Here is a 23124-nt window from a genome sequence, read left to right as displayed (position 1 = left end):
GTCCTGATCCATAGGAAGGGCAAAGTGGGGACAAACAGAAGTGGTTCCAATCTGCATTTATGGATGTATGGGGAGCGACAAGGCAGAAGTGGTCTGACTCAGTGTTTGGCATCAGAGACAAGGGCCGGTTCTGGTTGTGGATGGAGAGAGGCAGGGGCAGGGGCGGAGGTTGGGGTTGAGCCAAAGGCGGAGGGTCCCGGTTTACGGCTGGGCAGTAGCAAGAGCTCTCCCTGTGATCCCACCCAGTAGCCTCCAGAGAGCCCTTTCTATAGCGCTTCCATCATCTTTCTCATCTCAGAATGTCCCCAACAGTCGGGTTCCCAGAACTGACTTGGCCCGAAAGCTTGGACAGGGGCTTCTCCGCGTTAGCGAGTGCTTAGGACTGGTCCACGCGGCCTTACGTGCATATTCATTCACACCATGTTTTTCCTTTCCCAATTCTGCACACACAGCCTTCTGCACTCTTGCAACGCTCCGCCAAACGCCTCCCCTCGGGGCGCCTGGAATCCGTGATGACGCGGTCGGCAGGCCCGGCCTTAAAGAGTTCCCGGCCGGGCTCCGCCTAGCCGGCCGCCGGCTCCACCCTAAGCCTAAATCCCAGGCGGCCACCGGCTCCTCCCAACGCTGCGAACTACAAGTCCCGCCGTCCTTCGCGCGCGCTCTCCCGCCTCTCCCGCACCCCACGCCGGGACCGCCTGTGAGTCGGCCAAGAGTGCCTCCCATTGGTCTCTCCGCCCTGTCAGTCGCCTGGGAGTATTGAGGGGCGGGTTGGAGGTGGAGATCCGGATCCGGAGCGGCTGAAAGGCGGAAGTGGAGGCCGGAGCCTGGGACACCGCTGGGGGGAGAGGAGCGGAGACTGTCCGAGCCCCGGCCCCAAGTAACGCCGCCGCCCCGGAGCCGCCGTGAGTGTGCCTGTCCTGGGACGCAGTGTCTCGTTCGTGTTGAAGCCTCTCCGGGGCGGCCCTTCCTCCCGCCCAACCCTGGCTTAGGAGGATACTGACCCCTCCCCCGACCCGTAGCCCCCTCTTAAGGGGCTCCCCAGGCGTCGAGCCAAAACGGGGGAGATCTTTTCTTTCCTTCCCTTCCCTGCCCTTCGTGAGCCTTGGGAAACTCCTATGGCTCTCCTCTGGCCTGTCCCGGTCCGGTTGTGGGAGGGAGAGACCCTAAGTTCCTCTCCCTCTGCTCCCAGAATTGGAGGAATCTTTGTCAGGTGTGAAGGAGCCTGTCCCTCTTCTCTTTTAGAGGTAGCCAGGAGTGTTGTCTGTCGCCTCTCTTGTCCCCAGCCCGTCTCCCCACCCCGCCCCGTCCCACAAAAACAGTTGTCGCTCCAGCCCTAGAGGAATTTTATCTCGATTTCCTGGGGCTGGGGCGGGGTGGGGTGGGGGGGTCCTGGCCGAGACGGCTCCCACAACTCCTTAACTTCCTCTCTTTCCTCAAGCCAGAGAGCCACCCAGGATCTCAGCAGAGTTTAAAGTCTGGGTCACTCTTTAGGAATGAGCTGTCTTCTCCGTGCCTTGCCCCCTGAGCCCCCAGCCCTGTCCTCTGGTTGTGTTGTGTCGTTCTCTGAGTGTATCTCTGGCTCTTCCTGCCTCTGAACAATTTAGCTGAGGTTTGCTCAATCCTAGCTACAGATCACATAGATCAGGGTGGATCTGCCCGTTCATTATCATCTCTCTCCCCTCCTCCTCCCCCCTTGCTGGAGTCTCAGCCCTGTCCTCCCAGAGCCCGTGAGTGGTTCCAGGCTGCCTCAGAGGGACTGCTCCTCTTGGGACTGCTGTCTGTTGGTCCTTAGAGAAGAGAAAAAAGACCAAAAATAAGGAGTCTGGAACTGAAGAGTCCTGGGCTATCTCTTTCCCACCCTAAACACACATGCTCACCTCCCTGATCAACAGGTCACACCACTTTTAGTCCTAGGGTCTATGTCCATTCCCTTCTGGGCTTGATCAAGTAAGTTGTAGATTGCAGAGGATTAACTTGATGCCACTGTGGTGGCACCTCTGGGTCCTTAATGTGCAAATTTTTGTAGCCCAAGGAATTCCCACACATGCCACAAAGTGCTGATGCTCCCCACCTTTTCCAAGAGACAGCCGGTACTGACATCTGATCCTTGTCCCTTACTTGGGACTTAGGTGTGTGAAATGGCTGCTGTCTCAGACCAAGCTGGGAGGTTCTCTGTTATGTGGCCAAAGTACAGGCCAGAGACTGCACCTTAATGAGAGCAGCCTGACTCTGAGGCCATGACTGACCCTTGCTATCTACAGTGGAGGAAGGGAGGGAAGGCCATGCAATCTTTGGGAATTTCTGTATCCCTTCAGTGTTCTGGGCCATCTTTACTGCCCTTGGATGCTACTTATAAGTGTTAAAGTTGTTTCGTCTTGAGAGCTTTTTGACCTCCTCTGGACAATCACCAGTGTCTGACTCCTGCAAACTTTTGAGCTAGGCCTGGGATGCACTCCTTTCATTTTTTATGGAACAACAAAAAAAGTTTCTTGTCAGAGTCAGCAGTAGAACCACAAGCTCTCTCTCTGTGGACTTCTTTGGAGGGTTGTTGGAGACTTCTATGGCCAACCTGGTTTCTCTAATCTGGTCAGTCTGTGCCCCTACTCACCGGCCATTGGTCTCTGACCAAACTTACCTCCTCAGTAGTGGGCTGTAGTTTCTGGAACTCTTTGGGAGTCCCAGGATGAGGCTGGCCAGCCTTCCGAGGGGACCTTCTTTGTCTGGACTTGATCTCCCAGCTCTAATTCTAAAGCAAGCTTTTGAAGGAGAAGCTCTCCCTTTCAGTGAGACAGGAAGGCGCCAGTGCCCTGACTGGTTAGGTGGCCACTTCTGGCATGCACAGATTATAGAGTCCAAGCAGAGATCTGACACTGCTTGGCAGAGAGGGAGGGCTGTGTGTGGGACAGAAGCCCCTCCCCTCTGATGCCCTTCCTCTCCTGCTTGCCTCTTAACAGCCAGTGGGTCTTTTCCTGCCTTTATACTATAGAAGGGTGGTAACAACTGATTTTTATAAATCAGTCTAAAGTTGCCAAGCTCTTTTCACATGTGTTCCTCACATGTGTTCCTGGGAGATTGTGGGAATTGTATCTCCACTTTAGAGATGCTGCTGAAGGAATTTAAGTAGTTTGTCTTAGATCACACAGTTAGAAAATGGTAGAGCTGGGTCTTGGGATTAGATGTGCCTCATCTTCCCTAACAGCGGGTCCTCCTTTGGTCTGTTTGTGGAAGGAATGGACATGCGGGTGCGCAAGCGGTGGCCCAGGTGCAGATTCTTTCGCATCCTCATCAGGGGCACTCCTCCTCTGCTTCCGGCATTCTTCCCCAGCCCTACCCCGCCCTCCTGTCTTCTTTCTCCCCTGCCTCTGGGGACCATGGCAGTTATGAGTCCCAAGTCAGCACTCTTCAGGGCCTGAGAGTTTGCTCACATCTGCATGCCATTAATTTCTGGGGAAACGGAAAGTCAGGATGGCTAGAAAATGAAAGCAAAAGTGAGTGGACTCAGGGGTCCCTCTGGGCAGGGTGAAGGGCACAGGGAACTGGTGGAGCTGGCCTCTGCTTAGCCCCCACGATTCTCCTCTGGTGCTGCCTACTGCTTCTAGTGGGAAGAATGTGGCTATCTACCAGGTGCTCCTTTCACTAGAATTTACATGGAAACACAGAGTAAGGTCAGAAATTTAAATTCAGCCCCACCAACCAAGTACTTCTTAGACCCTTCTTCTTCTAACCCTTGCCTGGTAAACAGAGGCAGTGTGGTGGGGTGGAAGGCACGAGAGCCTTAGAGTCAACCAGGCCTGAGTTGTCATCTGGACTCCCTCATTTACCAGTTGCGTGGCCTTGGGCTTGTTACTTGACCTCTCTGAACCTCTCTTTCTTCCAGTGAAATGGAGATACAAAATATCTTGCTGAATTAGAAACAAAGGGTAAAGCTAGTCCATTCCCTGGTACAGGATAGATAATCACGAGGTCCATGGAGTTTTGAAGGTACATCATAATTCATCCCTAGGATTCTGATTCAACGTTTCTACCAGTTTTCACTGTGATGCTCGGTGGTTTGATGGATGGTTCCCATACTGTCTTGTTCCACAGATGGTAAACAGAACTGTTGTGGGTTCTATTCCCATTTTACTGAAGACAATGCTAAGACCATGACTGTGCGCCTCCCGCTGGGGTTCTCAGACCCAGTGGGTACTCAGAGCCACACATCTTTGCATCTTCTAGGCACTTCAGTCTTACTCAGTTTTCAACATTTTTATACCAAAACAATCCTGGATCTATTATAGATTGGAATGCAAAGTTTGCATGTATTTAAGCTAAAACAGGAAACTTGAGGACAATATTTTGATTGCAGCAGGCTGCTTTGGGTTCGATTCCCAGATTCCTGGAAGTTTGCATTTTCTCTCCCCCAACTTGAGTGGGGATACTTTTGTTGGGGCCATTTCAGGTAGAATTTGTAAACTAGGATGTCCCCCAACCCAGGTAATAGTGCTTTCAAGAGCCTTGGCAGGGGAGAATTGGAGTATTTCTTAAGGAGTTCTCTGCATTAATAGCTTGGTTCTATAAAAGATTAGTTTTCAGAGTAAACATCCCCATCTCTTGTATATAGGAACAATAATGCAAATAAAAGCTAAACTTTTTGAGTTTTGCTTCCGATGTGCCAGGCACTCTCCTTTGATCCTCGCAACAGGCCCAGGAGGAAGGTACTGCGTTCAGTCCCCAGGTTATGGTGGGGACTCCATAGTGAGTGGCAGAGCAGGGGGAGAAAGTCTGTGCTCGGATCCCTCCTCACCCCCTGTCTCTGGGCTAACTGCGTGCTCTTCCCTTTGCACGGAAGGGCCTTCCCCACCTCCTGCCTGGGAGCAGCATCTCCCAGCTTTTCTCTCAAAGCGCAGTTGGAACATCACTTCCTCTGTGAAGCCTCCCCTCCCTTGAAGGAGGCTGAGGGCTTTTCTCTTCCCTGTACTTTCCTCTCATTGCTCCTTGTCTGCCTCCTTGTCTAGTGTGTGAGCCCTGTGGGGGCGCCGATCGTGTCCTGTTTTATCTCTGTGTCCAGTCCCACTGTGACACCCAGCATAGTAGGCTATGGTTGTCCAAGGAAAGGGCAGACATTCAAACCTCCCCTTGAAGCAAACGCCTGCCCGTTTCCTCTAACATACACAGCACAGATGTGGTGAACCTGAGATTCACGCTCACGTCCCTCCGATCCCAAAGTCTGAGCCATTTCTTCGTCCATCCTCCGCAGAGTTGCTCATAGATAAGAGAGCGGACAGGTAAACAGGATGAACGCTACAGTACAGATGATATAGGGGGTGGAGACAGGTCACAAACTAAATTTCCAGAGGGTAGAGCTCTCTGTCCGGCACAGTTTCATCAGGAAAGGCAGCATGGCTTTGGCCACCCACGGTGTGCTGACCCCCTTCCAGCATACGTGTACCTGGTCAGTGTGCCCCCACAGCTGTGTGTGGTTTGGCAGCACCGACCCCAGGTCAGGGCTGGGCAAGGGTCTATGGAAGTGAACTCAGCTCTGGGCCCTGGGTGCTCCTTCGCATATCTGCACAAGGCTCATTCTTGAATAAGGGTGGGCCTAACAAAGGGGGTGCCAGCAGAAGAATTGCAAAGGTAGAGTTTTCCCCCAAACCTCCACACCTGGTTTCCACTGTGATTAACATCTTACATTATATTGTACATTTGTTGCAATTAATGAACCAGTTATGATACATTATTATTAACCAACTTATACTTTATTATATTTTATTATACTTTATTCACATTTCCTTAGTTTTTATCTAGCGTCCTTTTTCCGTTCCAGGATCCCATCCAGGACACCACGTTACCTTTTAGTTAGTCTTACCTTTAGTCATGTCTCCTTCGGCTCCTCTTGGCTGTGACGGTTCCTTAGGCTCTCCTTGATGTTGACGACCTTGAGAGTTCTGAGGAGTATTGAGGAGTCAGGTACTTTATAGCGTGTTTCTCAATTGGGATTTGTCTAACGTTTTTCTCACGGTTACACTGGGGCTATGGGTTTGCGGGAGGAAGACCTCAGTGCCATTCTCACCACATCATATCAAGGGTGTGTCCAATCAACGTGACTTAGCACTGTCAGCGTCAGCTTTGGTCACCCGGCTGAGGCGATTTTTTCTTTTTTTTTTTTTTTGACTGCGCTGGGTCTTCATTGCGGTGCGTGGGCTTCTCAATGCGGTGGCTTCTCTTGTTACGGAGCACGGGCTCTAGGTGCACGGGCTTCAGTAGCTGTGGCACACGTGCTTAGTTGCCCCGCCGTATGTGGGATCTTCCCGGACCAGGGCTCGAACCCGTGTCCCTGGCATTGGCAGATGGATTCTTAACCACCGGACCACCAGGGGAGTCCTGAGGCGATGTTTGTCAGGCTTCTCTACTGTCTCCCCTCCCCCTTTTTGTGCTGTCCTCCTTGGAAGGCAGTCCCTCTGTGTAGCCCACACTTGAGGGGTGGGGAGTTAGGCTCCTCTCCTCCAGGGCAGGGTATCTACGTGAATTACTTGGAGTTCTTGTACACAAAAGATCTGTCTATCCTCCCCCATTTATATATTCAATTATTTATATCACTATGAACTCGTGGGCATTTATTTTACACTTTGGTTTATAATCCAGGACTACTTCATTTTATTGTTCAGATTGTTCCAACTTCGGTCATTGGGAGCTTTTTCAGCTCCCTTTGACCTACCCCCATCATCTTGGGGTTTTTTCGTTTTCATTTTTGTTAGCACTTCCTTACTTTTGGGCACTACAAGATGCTCCAGGCTTACCTTGTGTATTTCCTGCCCTGGTCCTGGAATCAGCTGGCTCTCCAAGGCCACTCCCTTTTTAGCAAACGCTTCCTCTCAGTTATGTTGATGTGGAGTTTTGTGGTTGGAGTTACTTTATTTCTCCTCTTGATGGTTAGTTGTAGTCGCCAAGGCCTCCAGAGGTAGGTGAGGTGGAGCTGCGCCTGGGGAATCCACCCCTGGAGACTCCTGGGAGCTGACCCCAATGGCAGGCCGTTGCTTCTCCACACTTCTGCCACCCCTGCCTCATGCTTTTTCACTGATCCAAAAATGGTCGGATTTGGTATTTACTCTGGAGTTTACTATCCAGTTGGGAAGGTGAGGTGCATAATCATTCAGTATTTCAGGTGCTAAGTTCTCCAGCTAAACCTTCCAGGTCTGGTAGGCGAGTCCATGTGGTCTGGGCCAGCGTTCTTTTGCTGCCATTCAAAAATGGACCTCCCCTTTGGGAGGGTTCATGCAGGGTTTGTGGCTCCCGGCAGGCTCAGGGCAGGCTGTCACTTTGAGCTGTGATCCTGAATCATTGAATAGCTTAAATCCTTCTGTTGTACTGTCATCCTTATGAAGATGTGTAACTTGAGCCCTGCTGGAAACACTAACTTGGGATCTTAACAGGAGTTGGTTTACAAGCCTCTTGCCTTCTATTCATAGCTCCGTGTGTGTCCCCTTCAGGTGGCTCTGTCAGAAGCATCCCAGGCGTGGGGGAGGGTGTGGGTGGCCTCCCTAACCCTGGCTGCTCTCCTAGTCATCAAATTGGTCTCCGAGCGGCTCCAAAGGCTGTGGTGATTAATGACACCAATTTCCAAACCTCTAGCATTTGCAGCCTGTTTTTTAAAAGGAACTCGGGTGTCTTTGTCAGCTGTCCTAGTCCTGTCCCCTCCCCCTCTCCACCACTGAACTCCTTCTTCCCTTTCCTGAAAGAGGCTTTGAAATGGAAGGAATGGCATTGGGCTTTAAGATGTTTTGTGTTGTAGGGTTTTTTTGTGTTTTTTTTTTTTAAGAGTTCATGATTTGCCTGGTTAGGGGCTTTAACTCACTGTTGATATTTTTTGGTTAGTGGTGGTCGTCCCCACCCTCCATTCTTGTGGCTTTGGAAGCCAGTCTCTAGAAAATAGAAGGTTCTGGTTGTTGACAGGACATAGGACATCAGCTGTGAGCTGCTCCTTTTTCTAGGGCACTGGTGAAAGTTGTTGTCTTAGTCTGTTTGGGCTGCTATACAAAATTACAACAGACTGGGTGGCTTATAAACAAGGAAATTTATTTCTCACAGTTCTGGAGGCTGGAAGTCCAGGATCAGGGGGCCAGCATGGTTGGGTTCTGGTGGAAGCCCTCTTCCGGGTTGCAGATTGCCAACTTCTTGCTGTGTCCTCACATGATGAAAGGGGCAAGGGCGCTCTGGGATTCTCTGTTAAAAGGGCACTAATTCCAGTCATGAGAGCTCTGCCCTTATGGCCTCACCTCCCAAAGGTTCCACCTCCAAATACCATCACAGTGGGGATTAGGATTTCAGCATAGGCATTTGGGAGAGGGACAAAAATATTCAGACTAGAGCTGTTTTCCTACTCAGCATTCTCTCCAGATGAGGGGCACTGAGGAATGGGGTTCAGGGAAACTGGAAGCAAAAGCAATATGTGAATAAATAGTGTTTGAACGTTTACTCGAGGATGCCACTTCATAGGGACTTCCCCGCCGCGAACATTTATTTATCGAGAGCTTGCTCTGAGCCAGGCAGGCCCTTTGCTGAGAGTCTTCGGTGCATCCTTTACCCAGCAGCCCTGGGAGATGGGTGATGCTAATCTCTCTATTTTACACGGGAGGAGATGGGTTTAGTGACACAACACAGAGTCACCCTAGGAAGTGGTGGCTCCAGGACTTGAACTGAAGTTTGACTCCAGCACTCGTGCTCTTCACCTCTGTGTAGAAGGAACCTAAGAGGTCCTGTCTGGGGTGGCGAGGTGTCTCCTTCACTGGGCTATGGCTCTGTTAGGGGATCCAAACTGTCTGGCAGATGGATGTGTATTGAAGCCTTCAGCTGTCCTGTTCACTTGCCAGACCTAACCGGGCTGTACCTACATCGCAGGCTCGGTTCACCACATTTATGAACACCCACTGTGTGTCAGGTTTGATGTTATGTGCTGTTAAAGGGAAACCCATAGTCTGCCTTTGCGAATTTTGTAGCATGATCGTTTCATCTGCAACATGCCCTTAGCTTCTCTCACTTTCTCACTCCCAACCCTCAAGCCCCCAAGTTGTCCAACCTCTTGCCACCCGCAACAGTCATGAAAATTTGGGGCTGTGAAGTAGAAGTGTGATTCATTCATCGAAACCGGTTGAGACCCATTCATTGCCTGATTTCTTCACTTCACCCTTCTACATTTTGTTCGACAAAAATTTAAGAAAGAGGCCTTCCCCGGTGGCGCAGTGGTTGAGAGTCCCGCCTGCCAATGCAGGGGACACGGGTTCGTGCCCCAGTCCGGGAGGATCCCACGTGCCGCGGAGCGGATGGGCCCGTGAGCCACGGCTGCTGAGCCTGCGCGTCTGGAGCCTGTGCTCCGCAACGGGAGAGGCCACAACAGTGAGAGGCCCTTGTAACAAAAAAAAAAAAAAACAAAGAAAAAAATTTAAGAAATAAAAAATCAGCCTAAAGTATTGTCCTTTGGCACCAGGGCTCCTGAGAGCAGCCATCATCCCTCAGATCCCACAGCAGGAACTTTGACCTTGTTTCTCGTTGGTTGGGCAGCCTCTGACCATAGCGTGTGTGGTGTCTGAGCAGGAGGAATTTGGTTTTGCCAGATCTGATACCTGACTCTCTTTTCCCCTGCTTGCCTCTGAAGCATGACCTCTGCCCTCTGCTCTCTGTTTAGGAGCTGAGGGCAAAACAAAGAGGGTGGTAACTTAAACTGACTTTCTGTTTTTTTGTAAAGACAGGAAGGGTTTGTGAGAGGTGTCGGTTGTTGGCATGAGTAGCTCGATCAACAGGTGTTGCTGATGATCCTGACTTTCAGCAGAGGTTCTTGGAGTCTTTCTGGGCCTGGGGCAGCAGCTGTTCAGGCAGGTACTCCTGGCCCCTGCAGAGACCTTCCCAAGACAAAGGGATCAATGGGCCCTGTATTGTTGAGATCCCAGTTAGCACCGTCTGGGGAAATAGTAACTGCATGAGCATAAACCGCTCAAACACAGAGTAATGGTGAGGCTTGTGGGTCAGCTGGTCTCCTACAGCTGTCCTGACTGGCTTCCGCATGACCTGTGCTCCATCCTGGGGCCGTGGCAGGTATATGTTGTGGCCAGGGAAGAAGCTGAGCCTTGTCCAGCTATCTTTGTGTTCTACCTGGCACCAGCAGGTGAAGAGCTGGGGCGGTGGAGGGGAGGGGAGCCACCACACAGCCTTGGTCCCATTCCCCACGCACCCCGTACCCCGTACCCTGTAGCTGGATGCGTGTGTGGGTTTGTGCCACCGAAAGTGCCAAACTTCAAATTGGGCTTTCGCTTGAGGCTTCTTAGAGAGCTGCCCTGCATGGGCCTGGAGAGTCTGCCACAGCCTTGCTGGCTGGGGTGTGCTGAGACGGAGGCCAGGCCCTCTTAGGGAGATAGTCTCTTAGGAGTAGCACTCGTGGGGCCGCGAGACCCCCGGTGCCTCTTCGAATCAGTAGGCAGCACGAGCCTTGCCTGGTGCAGCTGTAGGCAGACGGCTGTCTGGCTGGCTTTCCCCATGACCCCACCACCCAAGCGCCTGGCTCCTCTGTGGCCAGCAGGGATGGTGAATGAGAACCCTAGAGCTGCCCCTGAATCCCGGGGCCCTTCCACAGATGGTATGGGCAGCCACAACAGCCAGGCTGTGTCAGCAGATCCCTGTAGATAAGCCCCTGCCCCCACCAGCAGCCTTCCTCCCCATGGGCACAGGAAGAGAGGGACTGGAGGTTTTCATCCTGGGCCTGAAAGTTAGTGCTGACTCTGCTTCTCCTCCTCTCCAGGGAGCCTGTCTGTGGTTGAGAGCTGAGAAAGCAGCTTGGAGATCGGAGAAGGATTTCTTGGTGCTCTTGCTGGGGCAGGGCCATGGGAGGCTGGGGGTCTGTCCTCAAGAGTGGCTTCCACCCAACTCGGCCTGGCATCTATGCTGAGCGACACAGCCGGTCTTCCCGACAAGGGAGAGGGCTGCAGGGGCAGCTGTGCTCTGGCTGGCTGCTCCTGGCACAGTTCCAGGTTCAGCCCGGACACCGGGCAAGGACCACTCGGTCATGCGTATCCAGGGTTTAAGCCTCTTGGTGCCCCTGCACACTGGCCCCTTTTGCAGGTGTTGGTGGAGTTCATGGACTCCATGCTCACAGGCGTCACTGTGGTGCAGGAGTCTAGGCACTCAGCCCCAGTAGTCTTACTGTTGAAAGGGGAGTGAAGTGAAACTGCTCCCAGTTAAGGGAGTTGGGCGGGCTGGGGCAGATTTCAGGGCGTGCCCCAGCGGTAGGGGGCCCCCTCTCACTCTCAGTCCCCCTCTGGGATGATTTCCCTCCCTTCCCCCTGGAAAGGGAGTTGTCTTGCTGTGGCTCTGTAAAGGCAGCATGCATACCCTTCCTCTCCTGCTGCCATCTCCCCTAAGCCCCCTACTTACTGGTGGGAAGAGGCTACAGCCCTGGCCTGACACACCCTGTCAGCATCTCCCCGAATCTCAACCTGCACCGTTAAGCTTCTGGCTTCCAGGGCCCAGCTTCTTCTGTGACACGCTCCAGGTGAGAGACAGGCTCTCTGTGTGGCAATTCCATAGCCCTGGTCACACAGGGAAGACACCCCTCTCTTTGATTCCACCCCTAAACCCCTTTTCCCTCTGCAGATATGCTCTGGACTGGTTGGGGAGTGCAGAGCATCACACCATCATAACCTCTTTCTCCCTGCTGAAAAGACAAGCGTCAGCTTCTCTTTTTACTATTGTGAAGCTTTAAACAACTTTAAAATTCTTTAGCTCACAGTTAAGTACAAACAATAAATATATTCTTAATATGTATGCAGCAGGCACATTTGTTTATGGTGAATCCTGCTGTCTTGCCCCTTATTTGTTTGGGTATCTTTGTTCTCTTTTGGCCCTCTTCTAATTCAGACAGCATCTTTTTCATAGTCTTTTTTTTTTTTTTTTAATTTATTTATGACTGCTTGGGGTCTTCGTTGCTGCGCGTGGGCTTTCTCTAGTTGCGGCGAGCGGGGGCTACTCTTTGTTGCGGTGCACGGGCTTCTCATTGCAGTGGCTTCTCTTGTTGCAGAGCACGGGCTCCAGGCGCGAGGGCTTCAGTAGTTGCGGCACACGGGCTCAGTAGTTGTGGCTCGCAGGCTCTAGAGCGCAGGCTTAAGTAGTTGTGGCGCACTGGCTTAGTCGCTCCGCGGCATGTGGGATCTTCCTGGACCAGGGCTCGAACCCGTGTCTCCTGCGTTGGCAGGTGGATTCTTGACCACTGCGCCACCAGGGAAACCCCTTTTTCATAGTCTTTACTCTGAATTTTTTTATACTAAGACAGAAAATATTTTATGTACAGGGGAGCTAGATTGGTATCATATTTCTAAGCTTTAATTTTCCATTGCTGTATGCAAAATTCTATACCAGCAGCATTTTTAACGTTTTTATTGACATGTAACTTACATACAGTGAAGCTTACAAATCTTTTTTTTTTTTAATAAATGTATTTATTTATTTTTGGCTGCGTTGGGTCTTTGTTGCTGCGTGCAGGCTTTCTCTAGTTGTGGTGAGCAGGGGCTACTCTTCCTTGCGGTGTGCGGGCTTCTCACTGCAGTGGCTTCTCTTGTTGTATAGCACGGACTCTAGGCGTGCACGGGCTTCAGTAGTTGTGGCTCGCAGGCTCTAGAGTGCAGCCTCTGTAGTTGTGGCTCACGGGCTTAGTTGCCCGCGGCATGTGGGATCTTCCCAGACCAGGGCTCGAACCCGTGTCCCCTGCATTGGCAGGTGGATTCTTAACCACTGTGCCACCAGGGAAGTCCCGAAGCTTACAAATCTTAAGTGCATTTTTACATTTGTAGACGTCCATGTATTTACTTCCCAAATCAAGATATAGAACTTTTCCATCCAGCAGCGTGTTTTTTAAATTTGATACAAACTCCTTTTCCCATAGTTAAAAGCCATATTTTATTAAAGCATAGACAGAAGGTGGTGGCCCCATTATTCTTAGTGGATGTGATGACGTTATTAATATTCTTGGGTTGGAGCCTTTCTGGAGTTATGAGTCCTGGGCTCGGGCTCTGCCACCACCTGGCTGTGACCCTGGGCAGGTCACCTTGCCTCACCTCCATCTCCTTCTCTGGTAATTATGAAGAGGAGTTTTGAGCTTTGACAACCAGTGAGTCAAAGCTACTTAGTTAGGCTCTTAGTAGTATAACAACCCTGCCGTTCGTTAGAACCTCACCTTCAGGAGGGTACTGTACCATGCACACCATGTGTTGTTTCATTTAACAACTCTGTGTGACTGGCATTAAGTAATACCATTTTATAGATAAGGGACTGAAGCTGACAGCCGTCACTCATCTGCCTTGGCCAAGGTCACTCAACTAATAAATGGTGGAGCCAGGCTTTAACCAAACCCAGTTCAGCCTCCCACGTCCTGACTGCTAGTTGTGCTAGGAAGGAGCGTGGGGACCTCATGGGGCTCTTGGCTTGTGTTGCGTCAGATTCTTCTTTCCTCTGTCTCTGCAACCAGCTCGAGGCCTGCGTAGTCCTGCTGTGAGTCTGCCCTGTGGTCCTGGGTGCCAGTAGTGGTGGTTTTCCCTTTGAGGATGAGCTGTGTTCTTGAGTCTACGGGTAAATCATCTCCCCTGCTGTTCTGAGCGTTTTAATGTCTTCTACCTTAGCTTTTGAACCTAATTACCTCTCCCGTGTCCCCTGATTTTTTCATTTATTCTCTTTAAGGTGACAGGTTGCTTCTGATGTCCTCTTGCCCAACTCTCAAGGTGTTAAATATTCAGGAATGCTTTTATCCAGAGTAAAGTGTAGCTGAAGAGTCACCGGCCAGAACCGCCTCCAGGGGCCCTGGGCGGGCTAGCTGGGTTCTCTGCACCACGCCCTCCCCACTCCTCTCCCTGTCCTGGTCCCAGGGGGCCCCAGGCTAACCTTGAGTGAGCAAGTCTAGAGCAGACCAGCCTCTGGCCAAAACAAAATCTGGTTGGTTTCCTTAATCTGCTCACTATCCGAGCTGTGCCGGGACTCTCAGCTAGAGGAAGTCTCCGAAGCAAACAGGAAGCAGGAGAGAGACACCCACCAGCTGGAATTGCTCACTCTTTACCAGAAGGACAAAGAGTATGAAGTGGGTGACTTCATGGATTAGAGAAGAGAAAGGTGAACATTTCGAGTGGAGGCTGGGGGGAGGGGCAACATTCCAGCAGGATCTCGCATCTTGGAGAAGGCTTCAGGTGTTGAATAAAGCCAGGAACCAGTCTCCACCGCCAGCCTGATCCACCTGTATTGTCCACGGTACCCATCTGGGGGGCGCCTTTCTCACATTCCTCCCTCCTTCCTGTGTCAGCTGCAGCTCTTGGGCTTAAATCAGCCTCCTAGAATCACTTGGGGATTATTTTGTTTTATTATTTTATTTTTTTGGCCACGCCGCATGGCTTGTGGGATCTTAGTTCCCTGACCAGGGATTGGACCCGGGCCCCCAGCAGTGAAAGCACCCAGTCCTAACCACTGGACCACCAGGGAATTCCTGGGGAACTTGTTTTAAAAATGTTGATTTCTGGACTGCACCTCTAGAGATTCTAGATTCAGTTGGTCAGGCTTATTTTCTAAACGCCCCGGGTGATTCTGATGAAGAAAAGTTTTGAGACCCACTGACCTACAGTGTCCAGAGCAAGGAAGAGCAGCGTCCCGCTCTTCTTTCCTCTTTCTCTCCCCGCTTGGCCCCAGGATGGGCTGGGTGTGTGCCCATTATGCCTGTTCACGGGCCAGAGTGTTTAGGAGCTCCGATCCCTTCTGCCCTTTCATGTGCCCCATGGGGAAAGGTGTAGGATGCCCCCGTCCTCGAATTCTCTCCCGTTTCCCGTGAAGACGTGAGGTTGGGAGTGGTGCTTGTTCTCGTGGCCTCTGAAGAAACCAGGTTTCTGATTTGGAGCGTGGCGGAGGGGGTTACGGCAAGGAGGGGCCCTCGAGGTGCTGCTCTACCCATTTCAGCAGCTTCATGAAAATATCCAGGAGGAAATTCATCCCACTTGTGTGTTTTTCCTGGTGCTGGAGAAACTGGTTTTTAAAAATATATATATTTTTTTGGCCTATTCTGTATCTTATAAGGAACTTTGACCACAGCTTTAGCTCTTAAAGGGAATTGGATTTTGGTCTGAAAGAAGGCTTTTACTGGGGACTTCCCTGGCGGTCCAGTGGTTAAGGCTCCGTGCTCCCAATGCAGGGGGCACAGGTTCGATCCCTGGTCGGGGAACAAAGATCCCTACAACCCACGTGGTATGGCCAAAAAAAAAAAAAAAAAAAATTACTAAAAAACCAGAAGACTTTTACTGTGCCATTTTGGGTTATAATTCCATCATTTGACTGTGCCTGTGGGTAATTCTAGCTGCTGGTTCAGGAGGAAAGATTCCCACAGTGGGCTTGCCTCCCCCAGACAGCAGGCAAGCTCAGTGAATTCACCTTACCACCTGCCAGGTGCTCCGTCTCTGATTTCCCAGTCTTGGGAGGGGAGGGCATAGGGCTTCCTGGGGCTCAGAGTGTGGCCTTTGCCTGTCTGAGGCACCTCCATGTCTCCATGTGCCCTTCATGGCACAATCAGCTTCCTCTGTGCTTTATTGTCTGGGAAGGTTCAAGACCTCTGCTCATGTGATCACTAAGTGGGTCCAGGTAAACCACGAGGCAACAGGCCATAAAAAAATGCTGTGTGTGCCTGCTCAGGTATCTGTGGAGGGCAGGACCAGCATCTAGGCAGAACATGTCACCAGGCCATTTGCGCCAGGCGGAGCACCCAACAGCGCTTAAGAAATGCAGACACAGGCCCTTCTCCAAACCTTCATCGGATCTCCAGGGGCTGGCTGCACAGGTGATTTTGTTGTGCAGACACGGTTGAGGACTGAGAACCACTGCATGAAAGTTATTTGTCTCTTCTGGCTTGTTTAAAAAATCAGATTCTGTCTGGGCAGGTTTGGAAACCCACTGGTTTGATAGGGACGAGACTTAGATGTTACCCCTGTCTTTCTTGACTTGTAGATGCTGGTTACCTCCTACCCCAGTGGCACTCAGCCCCCGCTGCTTTGGTTTTCTTGGAATCAGTCTTCCCCTCTGTTCCCCTCACCCCACTCATTCATACCTCCTCCTCCAGTGCCCCAGCCACACTCTGTTGCCTGGCCAAGATTATGTGTCACGTGGATTCGTGGCAATAACCAACCTGTAATTCCATCGTGGTTTCCCATCATTGCTGTTGCCTGGCCTGGCCTTGGGCGACTCCTCCCACTGGTGGCAGGAATACACAGGGACTACAAGATCACTGTGACTGTCAGCCAGAGCCAGCCCTTGCTGGGCCAGCAAAGCTGCTGCCACTGAAAGAGTCTCTCATTCACCCAGCAGCCCGAAACCAAACACAGAGGGTGGGCGTTGCCTCCACCATTCTTCCTACAGCCGGGAGGATGGCTGGCGTCCAGGCACCGTCACCATGTGCTGGGTGGCCTTGAGCAGGGCGTTTAACACCTGAGCGCAGGCTGTTTATCTGAAAAATGGGAGGTGGTTTTAAAGCTTAAAGGAGATAATGGTCGTGTAGGCGTTCAGTAAATGTTAGCTGTCTCTGAAAATCATTTCATTTGGTGAGCGCTCTTTGAATTCCCTGTTTGTCCAGAACATAGAGAGGAAGGCAGCAAAGAAGCCAAAAGCACGGCCCTCACCTCAAGGGCCATAGTGTAGAATCTTGCCAACGTCACTGACTGGGGTGAAAAGAGAAAGCATCTTAAACTAAAATATTTCAAAACTGGCATTTCTTGTCACTAATTGAGATTCCCCCCCCCCATGCTTCCTTCCTTGTACTCTTGGGGAATAGGTGGCCCCCGCTGCAAACCTCTTTTCCTTTAGTGCCGTCCAGAAAGGAAACTGTTGTTCCCGGTTAGTGAATCACTCTTCCTGAAGCTCACTTTTTAAATGAGTTGCTGGGAGAACTTGGACGTGGAGAAACGATTTGAGGTTGCACAAAGCAAGCCCTCTGTGCCTGCTTCTCGCATGAGCACAGACCATTGCTTCCCACAAACGTTCCCCTCTTCATTCACACCCCGTCCTTTGACTGTCAGGGAACGCGCTCCCTGCGTTCAGGGGCAGGTCAGGGCTGTCTTGCTCCGAAGACCCTTCCTGCATAGACTCTATTCTGCACAGGGCATTCTCATCCAAACCTTTTCTTCTCAGCTTAGGTTCAAATGCCGCACAGCGTGCTTTGGACACAGTACCTACTCACAGTGCTCGTTTGTCAAACATTCTGTGTACGTTCTGATACCTTTTAGTGTAAGTCTTCTAGAGGCTTCTGGAGATAGCCTTCTCATCCTTCTTTGCAGTTCCAAAACTTAAAAAAAGAAAAAAGTTGGTGCCTCCGAGGGTACCACTGACTGAGTGACTAAGATGTCAGTGCAGGGGCTTCCCTGGTAACGCTGTGGTTGAGAGTCCGCCTGCCGATGCGGGGGACGCGGGTTCGTGCCCCGGTCCGGGAAGATCCCACGTGCCGCGGAGCGGCTGGGCCCGTGAGCCATGGCCGCTGAGCCTGCGCGTCCGGAGCCTGTGCTCCGCAACGGGAGAGGCCCGCGTACCGCAAAAAAAAAAAAAAAAGATGTCAGTGCAGGAACACCAGCTGCCGGGTGTGCAGGTCTTGGTCTTGGTACCCGTGTTTGTCTCCGCCCTCCCACACCTCCCCCTCGTCCTCCCTCAGCCCTGCCTCTGCCAGTGGAGAATGGAACTGAGGTCTCTATTTAAAAGGGAGCTTTGGCAGCTGTCTGACTGCCGGCAGAGCTCGCTGGCTGTGGTGTGTGTTTGGTTTTTTAATGTGTGTGAGACTTCTGGCCCATCAAAAACGAGAGCGCTGGGGGGAAGAGGCTCAGGATGAGGGAGTGAAATAAGGCTTTGATTCCAGCCTCACACTGAGACCGGAGATGGCAGGACAAAACAGCTCTTTTGATAACGACTTGCACCTGGCCAGGCCCTGGTCCCTGAGTGCCCAGGAGGTTGGCCGAGCACCTTGTCTGAGGAGCTTTCCACCGGGACTCCCCGTTCCCTGGTTGGCCTCACCACCCACTCTGGCTTTGCACAGAGGCAGGCTGTGAGCTGAGCTACCAGACCGCACGCAGGTCAACTGTTTGTTGAGCTAGATCCTAGTGTCCGCTGAGCCATGTTCTGGTACCCTGTGTTGCCTGTTGACTTAACTGTCACCAGGCTGGCATATGCCCATTCCTCTCCTGTGGGTGTTTATTTGTATGTGAATGTGCATATCTGGGGATGGGAGGCCAGTGTGTTTGCCCAGAACTGTGAGCCTAGAGTTGGGGGACCTCTTTTCCCTTTACTGTCGGACGGCTGTAGGGCCAGGAGATGTGCGGTACAGCCTAGTTAGGGCTCGTGTCCTAACTTGTGGAGAAGCCGGGCAGGGGGTTAGGGAGAGGGGAGGCAGTCAGCCAGGTCATCAGGGCGGGGCAGTGACCTGTGGTTTAGGGAGGGCTCACTGGGTGGCAGTCTTTGGCCTAACCCAGCACTTCCGATTTCTCCCTTGCAGTTGGAGGCCCCTCCCCACTAAGTGCCTCTTTGCACAGCACTGGCCCCCGCCCCCACGCTCACCGGCACCACTGCAGCGGGACGGGCCATGGCGGGTCGGGGAGGTGCAGCACGACCCAACGGACCAGCTGCTGGGAACAAGATCTGTCAGTTTAAGCTGGTCCTGCTGGGGGAGTCCGCAGTGGGCAAATCCAGCCTCGTCCTCCGCTTTGTCAAGGGTCAATTCCACGAGTACCAGGAGAGCACAATTGGAGGTGAGTGGGCCCGAGGGAGAGGGGGTGGCCTCAGGGAAGTGGAAGAAATGCCTTGGTGTCGTGGAGGAGAAGGGAAGCTGACTGCCCAGAGGCTAAGCATGCCTGGGGCAGCAGCACCTTGCCTCATCTGGGCCCTGGAATCAAACCCAGCAGCTGGTCTCCATGTCAGAGTCCCAACAAGCATCTAGTAGGAATTAGCTGAGATTCGAAAACTGCCTTCCTCTCCTGGTTCCGTCTCTTCATTTCTTTGTGTGGCCCCGGGTACACCCTTCCACTGGCCTGGGGAGGGAGAGGCTGCGTCTGCCTCTCTGAGGGTTCTTCTTACCGCTACCAGGCAGTGCATCTACCCCGGCCTCCCCCACGTTCCAGAATGGGGAAATGGCCTCGTAAGTGGGCTGGTGTTTCTGAAGCTGAGCTTTACCCCTTCTTGAGCTCAGAGCCCGTCATTGATTTCCCAGTGGTCAGCATTTAGCACGTGAGGGTCTGGACCCAGCCTCCTGCCTCAGTGGCCAGTACACACCCCGAGGGGCTGGGGCCGACCTTGGGCTTGAGTCATCCTTTTTCTACCCTCTTGGTCGGCAGGAGGTTTCCAGGCAGCTGGAAACAAAGTAGGCCGTGTCAGCAGTCTTCTGCTGCCTCCTCAGCACTCGAGTCAGGAGCTGGAGAGGGGAAGTGAGGCGGTGCCCCAGGCCCCTCAGGGAGGAGGGGGGAGGGCCGACCAGGAGAGCGGGCTTCCTGCACAGAGCCGTCGGGATCCTCTGCTGAGACTCCCACCTGCCAGCCCCAGCTGCGAGACTCCTTTGAAGCACGTGCACAAGTGCCATGTGTTCCCCTGCCTTCTCAGGCCGGAGATGGGGTCACTGTGTTCCCTGAAGGTCGAGCCAATCAGGAATAAAGTCGAGGGCAAAGCCGAGGGTGGCGGCTAGCCAGCGTGCCTGGAGGTGGCAGGGGTAGCGGGAAGCCGGCCACCCAGCCCCCACCTGGCAGTAGCACGGCGTGTACTTCAGTCTCCCCCAGCGTGGCTGAGTGTGTGTGAGAGTGTGTCCTCAGGACACCGAAGGCCAGCCGTGCCCCTGGGCTGGAGCAGACGGAGGGGCTAGGACTGTTCTCTGAGGGGAGGGAGGGGAAGAGGAGCGTGGGCCCACCCTTTTGTGCTTGGGACCAGGCTTCTCCTAGACTTTCCCTGTCCTGCCCCTCGCCGCTGTCCTTCAGAGAGGGCTCCTGAAATGGCTGAAGTACAAGCAGGCTTCCCTTCTCCTCCCAGTCTTGCCTGGCTGGGTCTGTAAAGCCTGTGCAACCCCCAGCCCCCTCGACTCACAGAAGCGCCCGCTCCACCTGCCTTGCTCGGCTTCTCTGGCTGCCGGGTTGGGGGTTTTCGGGCTTCTAAGTGCAGGTACGTGAGGGTGTCTCCTCGGCCCCTCTGCGCCTGGTAACACTGCCCTCCCTCTTCCAGCCGCCTTCCTCACACAGACCGTCTGCTTGGACGACACAACAGTCAAGTTTGAGATCTGGGACACAGCTGGACAGGAGCGGTATCACAGCCTGGCCCCCATGTACTATCGGGGGGCCCAGGCTGCCATCGTGGTCTACGACATCACCAACACAGTAAAGATTTTCCCTTGCTTCTCGACCCTTTGTTCCTGAATGGGGGGGTGGGCACATTTCCTCTGGTGTTTGGGGGTGTCTCGCCAGAATCTTCAGGGTGATGACATCTTAGACACCTCGGCTCTGCCAGCGCCAGCTTCTCCAGTGAACAGCCCTGGGCAGAATGCCTGCTCCGTCCTGTTGACGCTCTGGCCCTGTCTCCCCAGGATACGTTTGCACGGGCCAAGAACTGGGTGAAGGAGTTGCAGAGGCAGGCCAGCCCCAACATCGTCATCGCGCTCGCGGGCAACAAGGCTGACCTGGCCAGCAAGAGAGCCGTGGAGTTCCAGGTGGGGGACGGACCAGGCCCCGGGGGAGGACGAGCCAGCTCCACTCGGCCTCCCCAGGCTGCTCGGGCTTTGTGAAGGGCTGCGTTGGGCGGCAGCAGGGGAGCTTCTGTTTGCTGTCCCCTCACGGCTCGAGCATGGGCCTAAAGGGGATGCCGTCCACCACTCCGCCTTCTCTGTCAGTGGTGGTGGTGGGGTGTGTGTGCATATGGATAGCAGAAGCTTCGGCTAATTTTTTCTATGAACTGGCTTTTTAACCAAACGGTGAAAAAGACAGACTTTTTCAGGTAATATGTGCACATAGGAGATTTTAAACAGTACAAGAAGGTATACAGGATGAAATTTGGGTCTCTGACCCTAGAAACTCAATCTCCCTTCCCCCAAGTTCCTCGCAGTTTCTTGTCTTTCTGGAAACATGCACAAGCGTATGAATCCCTTTCTTTACATACTATATACTTAACTTTTTTACCACTCCCCACCCGATGGACTTCTAGGCCGTGTGTAATTGCAAAAGACTGGAAACAGTGCCGTAGTCGACATGCACATACTTTTGTCCAAATGTGCAAGTGTATTTGTAGGATAGCTTTCTAGAAATATTTCCTAGCCTAGTGATTTTGAAGAGCAAGAAGGCAGAATGGGCCTATGGAGACCCGAGTCAAACTCCTGCCGACGTGTGTGAGCTGAGAGGTGCTGTATGTGAAGTGGGGGAGCTCAGAGCAGGGGAGCCTTAGGCCTGAACACCCCTGTGTTGTCTCTGTTGTGTGGAAGACACTGTGATCAGGGAAGATTTTTACCCTGGGCCTCAGCCCCTGCCAGCTGTCAGTGTCTCCCTCCCACCCACTCTCTCACCTCCGTCCAAATCAGGAAGCACAAGCCTACGCAGAGGACAACAGCTTGCTGTTTATGGAGACGTCAGCAAAGACTGCGATGAACGTGAATGAAATTTTCATGGCAATAGGTAAGTTGCCTCGGCTCCCCTCCCCCAACCAGGGCGTGTTACTTGCCTGCTGTTCTGTAGTAGGTCTGTGGGGTCCCTTCACCAACAGATCTTTTACCATTTTTGATACTTTGATAAAATTGTTTTCTTTTTCATCTGACTCTCACTCCAGAGGTTTCTAAAGCCTGGGCAAAGTCTCACCACTTCACTTCCTGACCCTGCAGCGTACCACCCACCTAAAGCTGTACATCACCAGCCCCCTACCCACTTAGGATTTTGGGGCTCATTTGGCTCTAGAGTCATCCTGTGTGGGTTTGAATCCTCGCTCTACCACTTACTAACTCTGTGGTCCTGGGCAAGTTATTTAACCCCTCTTTGCCTCAGTTTCCTGAAAGACCCAAAATATACTTGGCACATAGAACACACATCCATCAGGATGTTGGTTATCACTGATTGGGTGGTACCCAAGTGGACTTGGGAGAGTACTAGGGTTCCCCCACAAACACCCATCTTCCCCCTCTTCTCCCAAACAGCTAAGAAGCTTCCCAAGAACGAGCCCCAGAATACAGCTTGTGCTCCGGGCCGGAACCGAGGAGTGGACCTCCAGGAGAACAACCCTGCCAGCCGGAGCCAGTGCTGCAGCAACTGAGCCCCCCTTACCTGCCCACTGCCCCCACCTCCTCCGCCTCAACGACCCGACTGGAATCCACTCTAACCAATCGCACTTACCGACTCGGGCCACCACTGGGGGGCAGGGGGAGGGGCCCACCATGGTTTCTCCATATCATTTTGATCATAGGCCGGAGTGAGTTATTCCACCTGCACCTTTCTGTACAAATACTAATTCAATTTTAAGTCTTAAGTCACTTTTTTAATATATATGATCTGCTCTTCCCACTTCTGCCCTTTCTACTGCTCTCCCACTCTTCCTTTGCTGGTAGTAGCCACGTGCCCCTGTTCCCCCCACCCTGGTGTATGGGGAGGCGGGGGTTGGAGCAGTTACCCTTCTTTCCCTCTTGCTGATCAGCGGGCTCAGCAAGAGCATCCATATCCTTAACTGTGTTTGGAGTGCGCTTCGTTCTGGGTGACGGGGCAGGCCCTAGGGGCCAGGGAAGGGGGAGGCAGCTCTTCCCTCAGCTGGCTGTCATCAGGCTGCAGCGTCCCCTCCCCACCCCCTGACTCACAGCTGGGAGAGAACCCACAGCATTACCACAGCATTATTGTGACAGCCACGAACCCGTTGCCCACAGCCCCCTTCCCCCTCGTCCTCGGTCACCCTGACCTCTGGCTCTGAGCCCTGTTCTGACCAAATCACGATGATGAGTATTTGGGGGGGGGTAAGGGGGGGTAGTGGGAGGGGATGGAACCAACTTTTTCTGTATTTTGTATTGTATGTTTTCTTCAACATGTAACCAATCAGTATCTTGTCAATATAGTCAGCCGATCGATCGACCTCCCGCTTGTCTTCCTTGTCTTTCTCTGGCAGAGT

The 23124-nt window shown here is 52.6% G+C and overlaps 1 protein-coding gene across 3 annotated transcripts; it reads left to right on the top strand.

The window, feature by feature from the left end:
• The first annotated feature begins 775 nt into the window (after positions 1–775).
• Positions 776–23087, top strand: RAB5C (RAB5C, member RAS oncogene family). 3 transcript variants are annotated; one of them, XM_089901274.1, is made up of 8 exons: positions 789–902; positions 5158–5267; positions 5807–5949; positions 18515–18767; positions 20221–20372; positions 20579–20701; positions 21563–21656; positions 22169–23087. In XM_089901274.1, exons 4-8 carry the CDS (start codon positions 18602–18604, stop codon positions 22282–22284), a joined length of 651 nt encoding a protein of 216 aa, XP_089757400.1. In that variant the 5' UTR covers positions 789–902; positions 5158–5267; positions 5807–5949; positions 18515–18601; the 3' UTR covers positions 22285–23087. The 3 variants fall into 3 exon arrangements, with proteins under 3 accessions (XP_022413504.1, XP_022413502.1, XP_089757400.1); XM_022557794.3 differs by lacking the exon at positions 5158–5267 and having other exon boundaries at positions 784–902; XM_022557796.3 differs by lacking the exons at positions 5158–5267; positions 5807–5949 and having other exon boundaries at positions 776–902.
• Positions 23088–23124: the final 37 nt, after the last annotated feature.

The sequence above is a fragment of the Delphinapterus leucas genome, chromosome 19 (assembly GCF_059928025.1).
Source record: "Delphinapterus leucas isolate spDelLeu-1000000601 "Yukka" chromosome 19, BTC_Dleu_Yukka2, whole genome shotgun sequence".
In the NCBI taxonomy this organism is placed as follows: domain Eukaryota; kingdom Metazoa; phylum Chordata; class Mammalia; order Artiodactyla; family Monodontidae; genus Delphinapterus; species Delphinapterus leucas.
The sequence above is the reverse complement of the archived record's forward strand: the minus strand, read 5'-3'. Positions and strand labels throughout refer to the sequence as shown.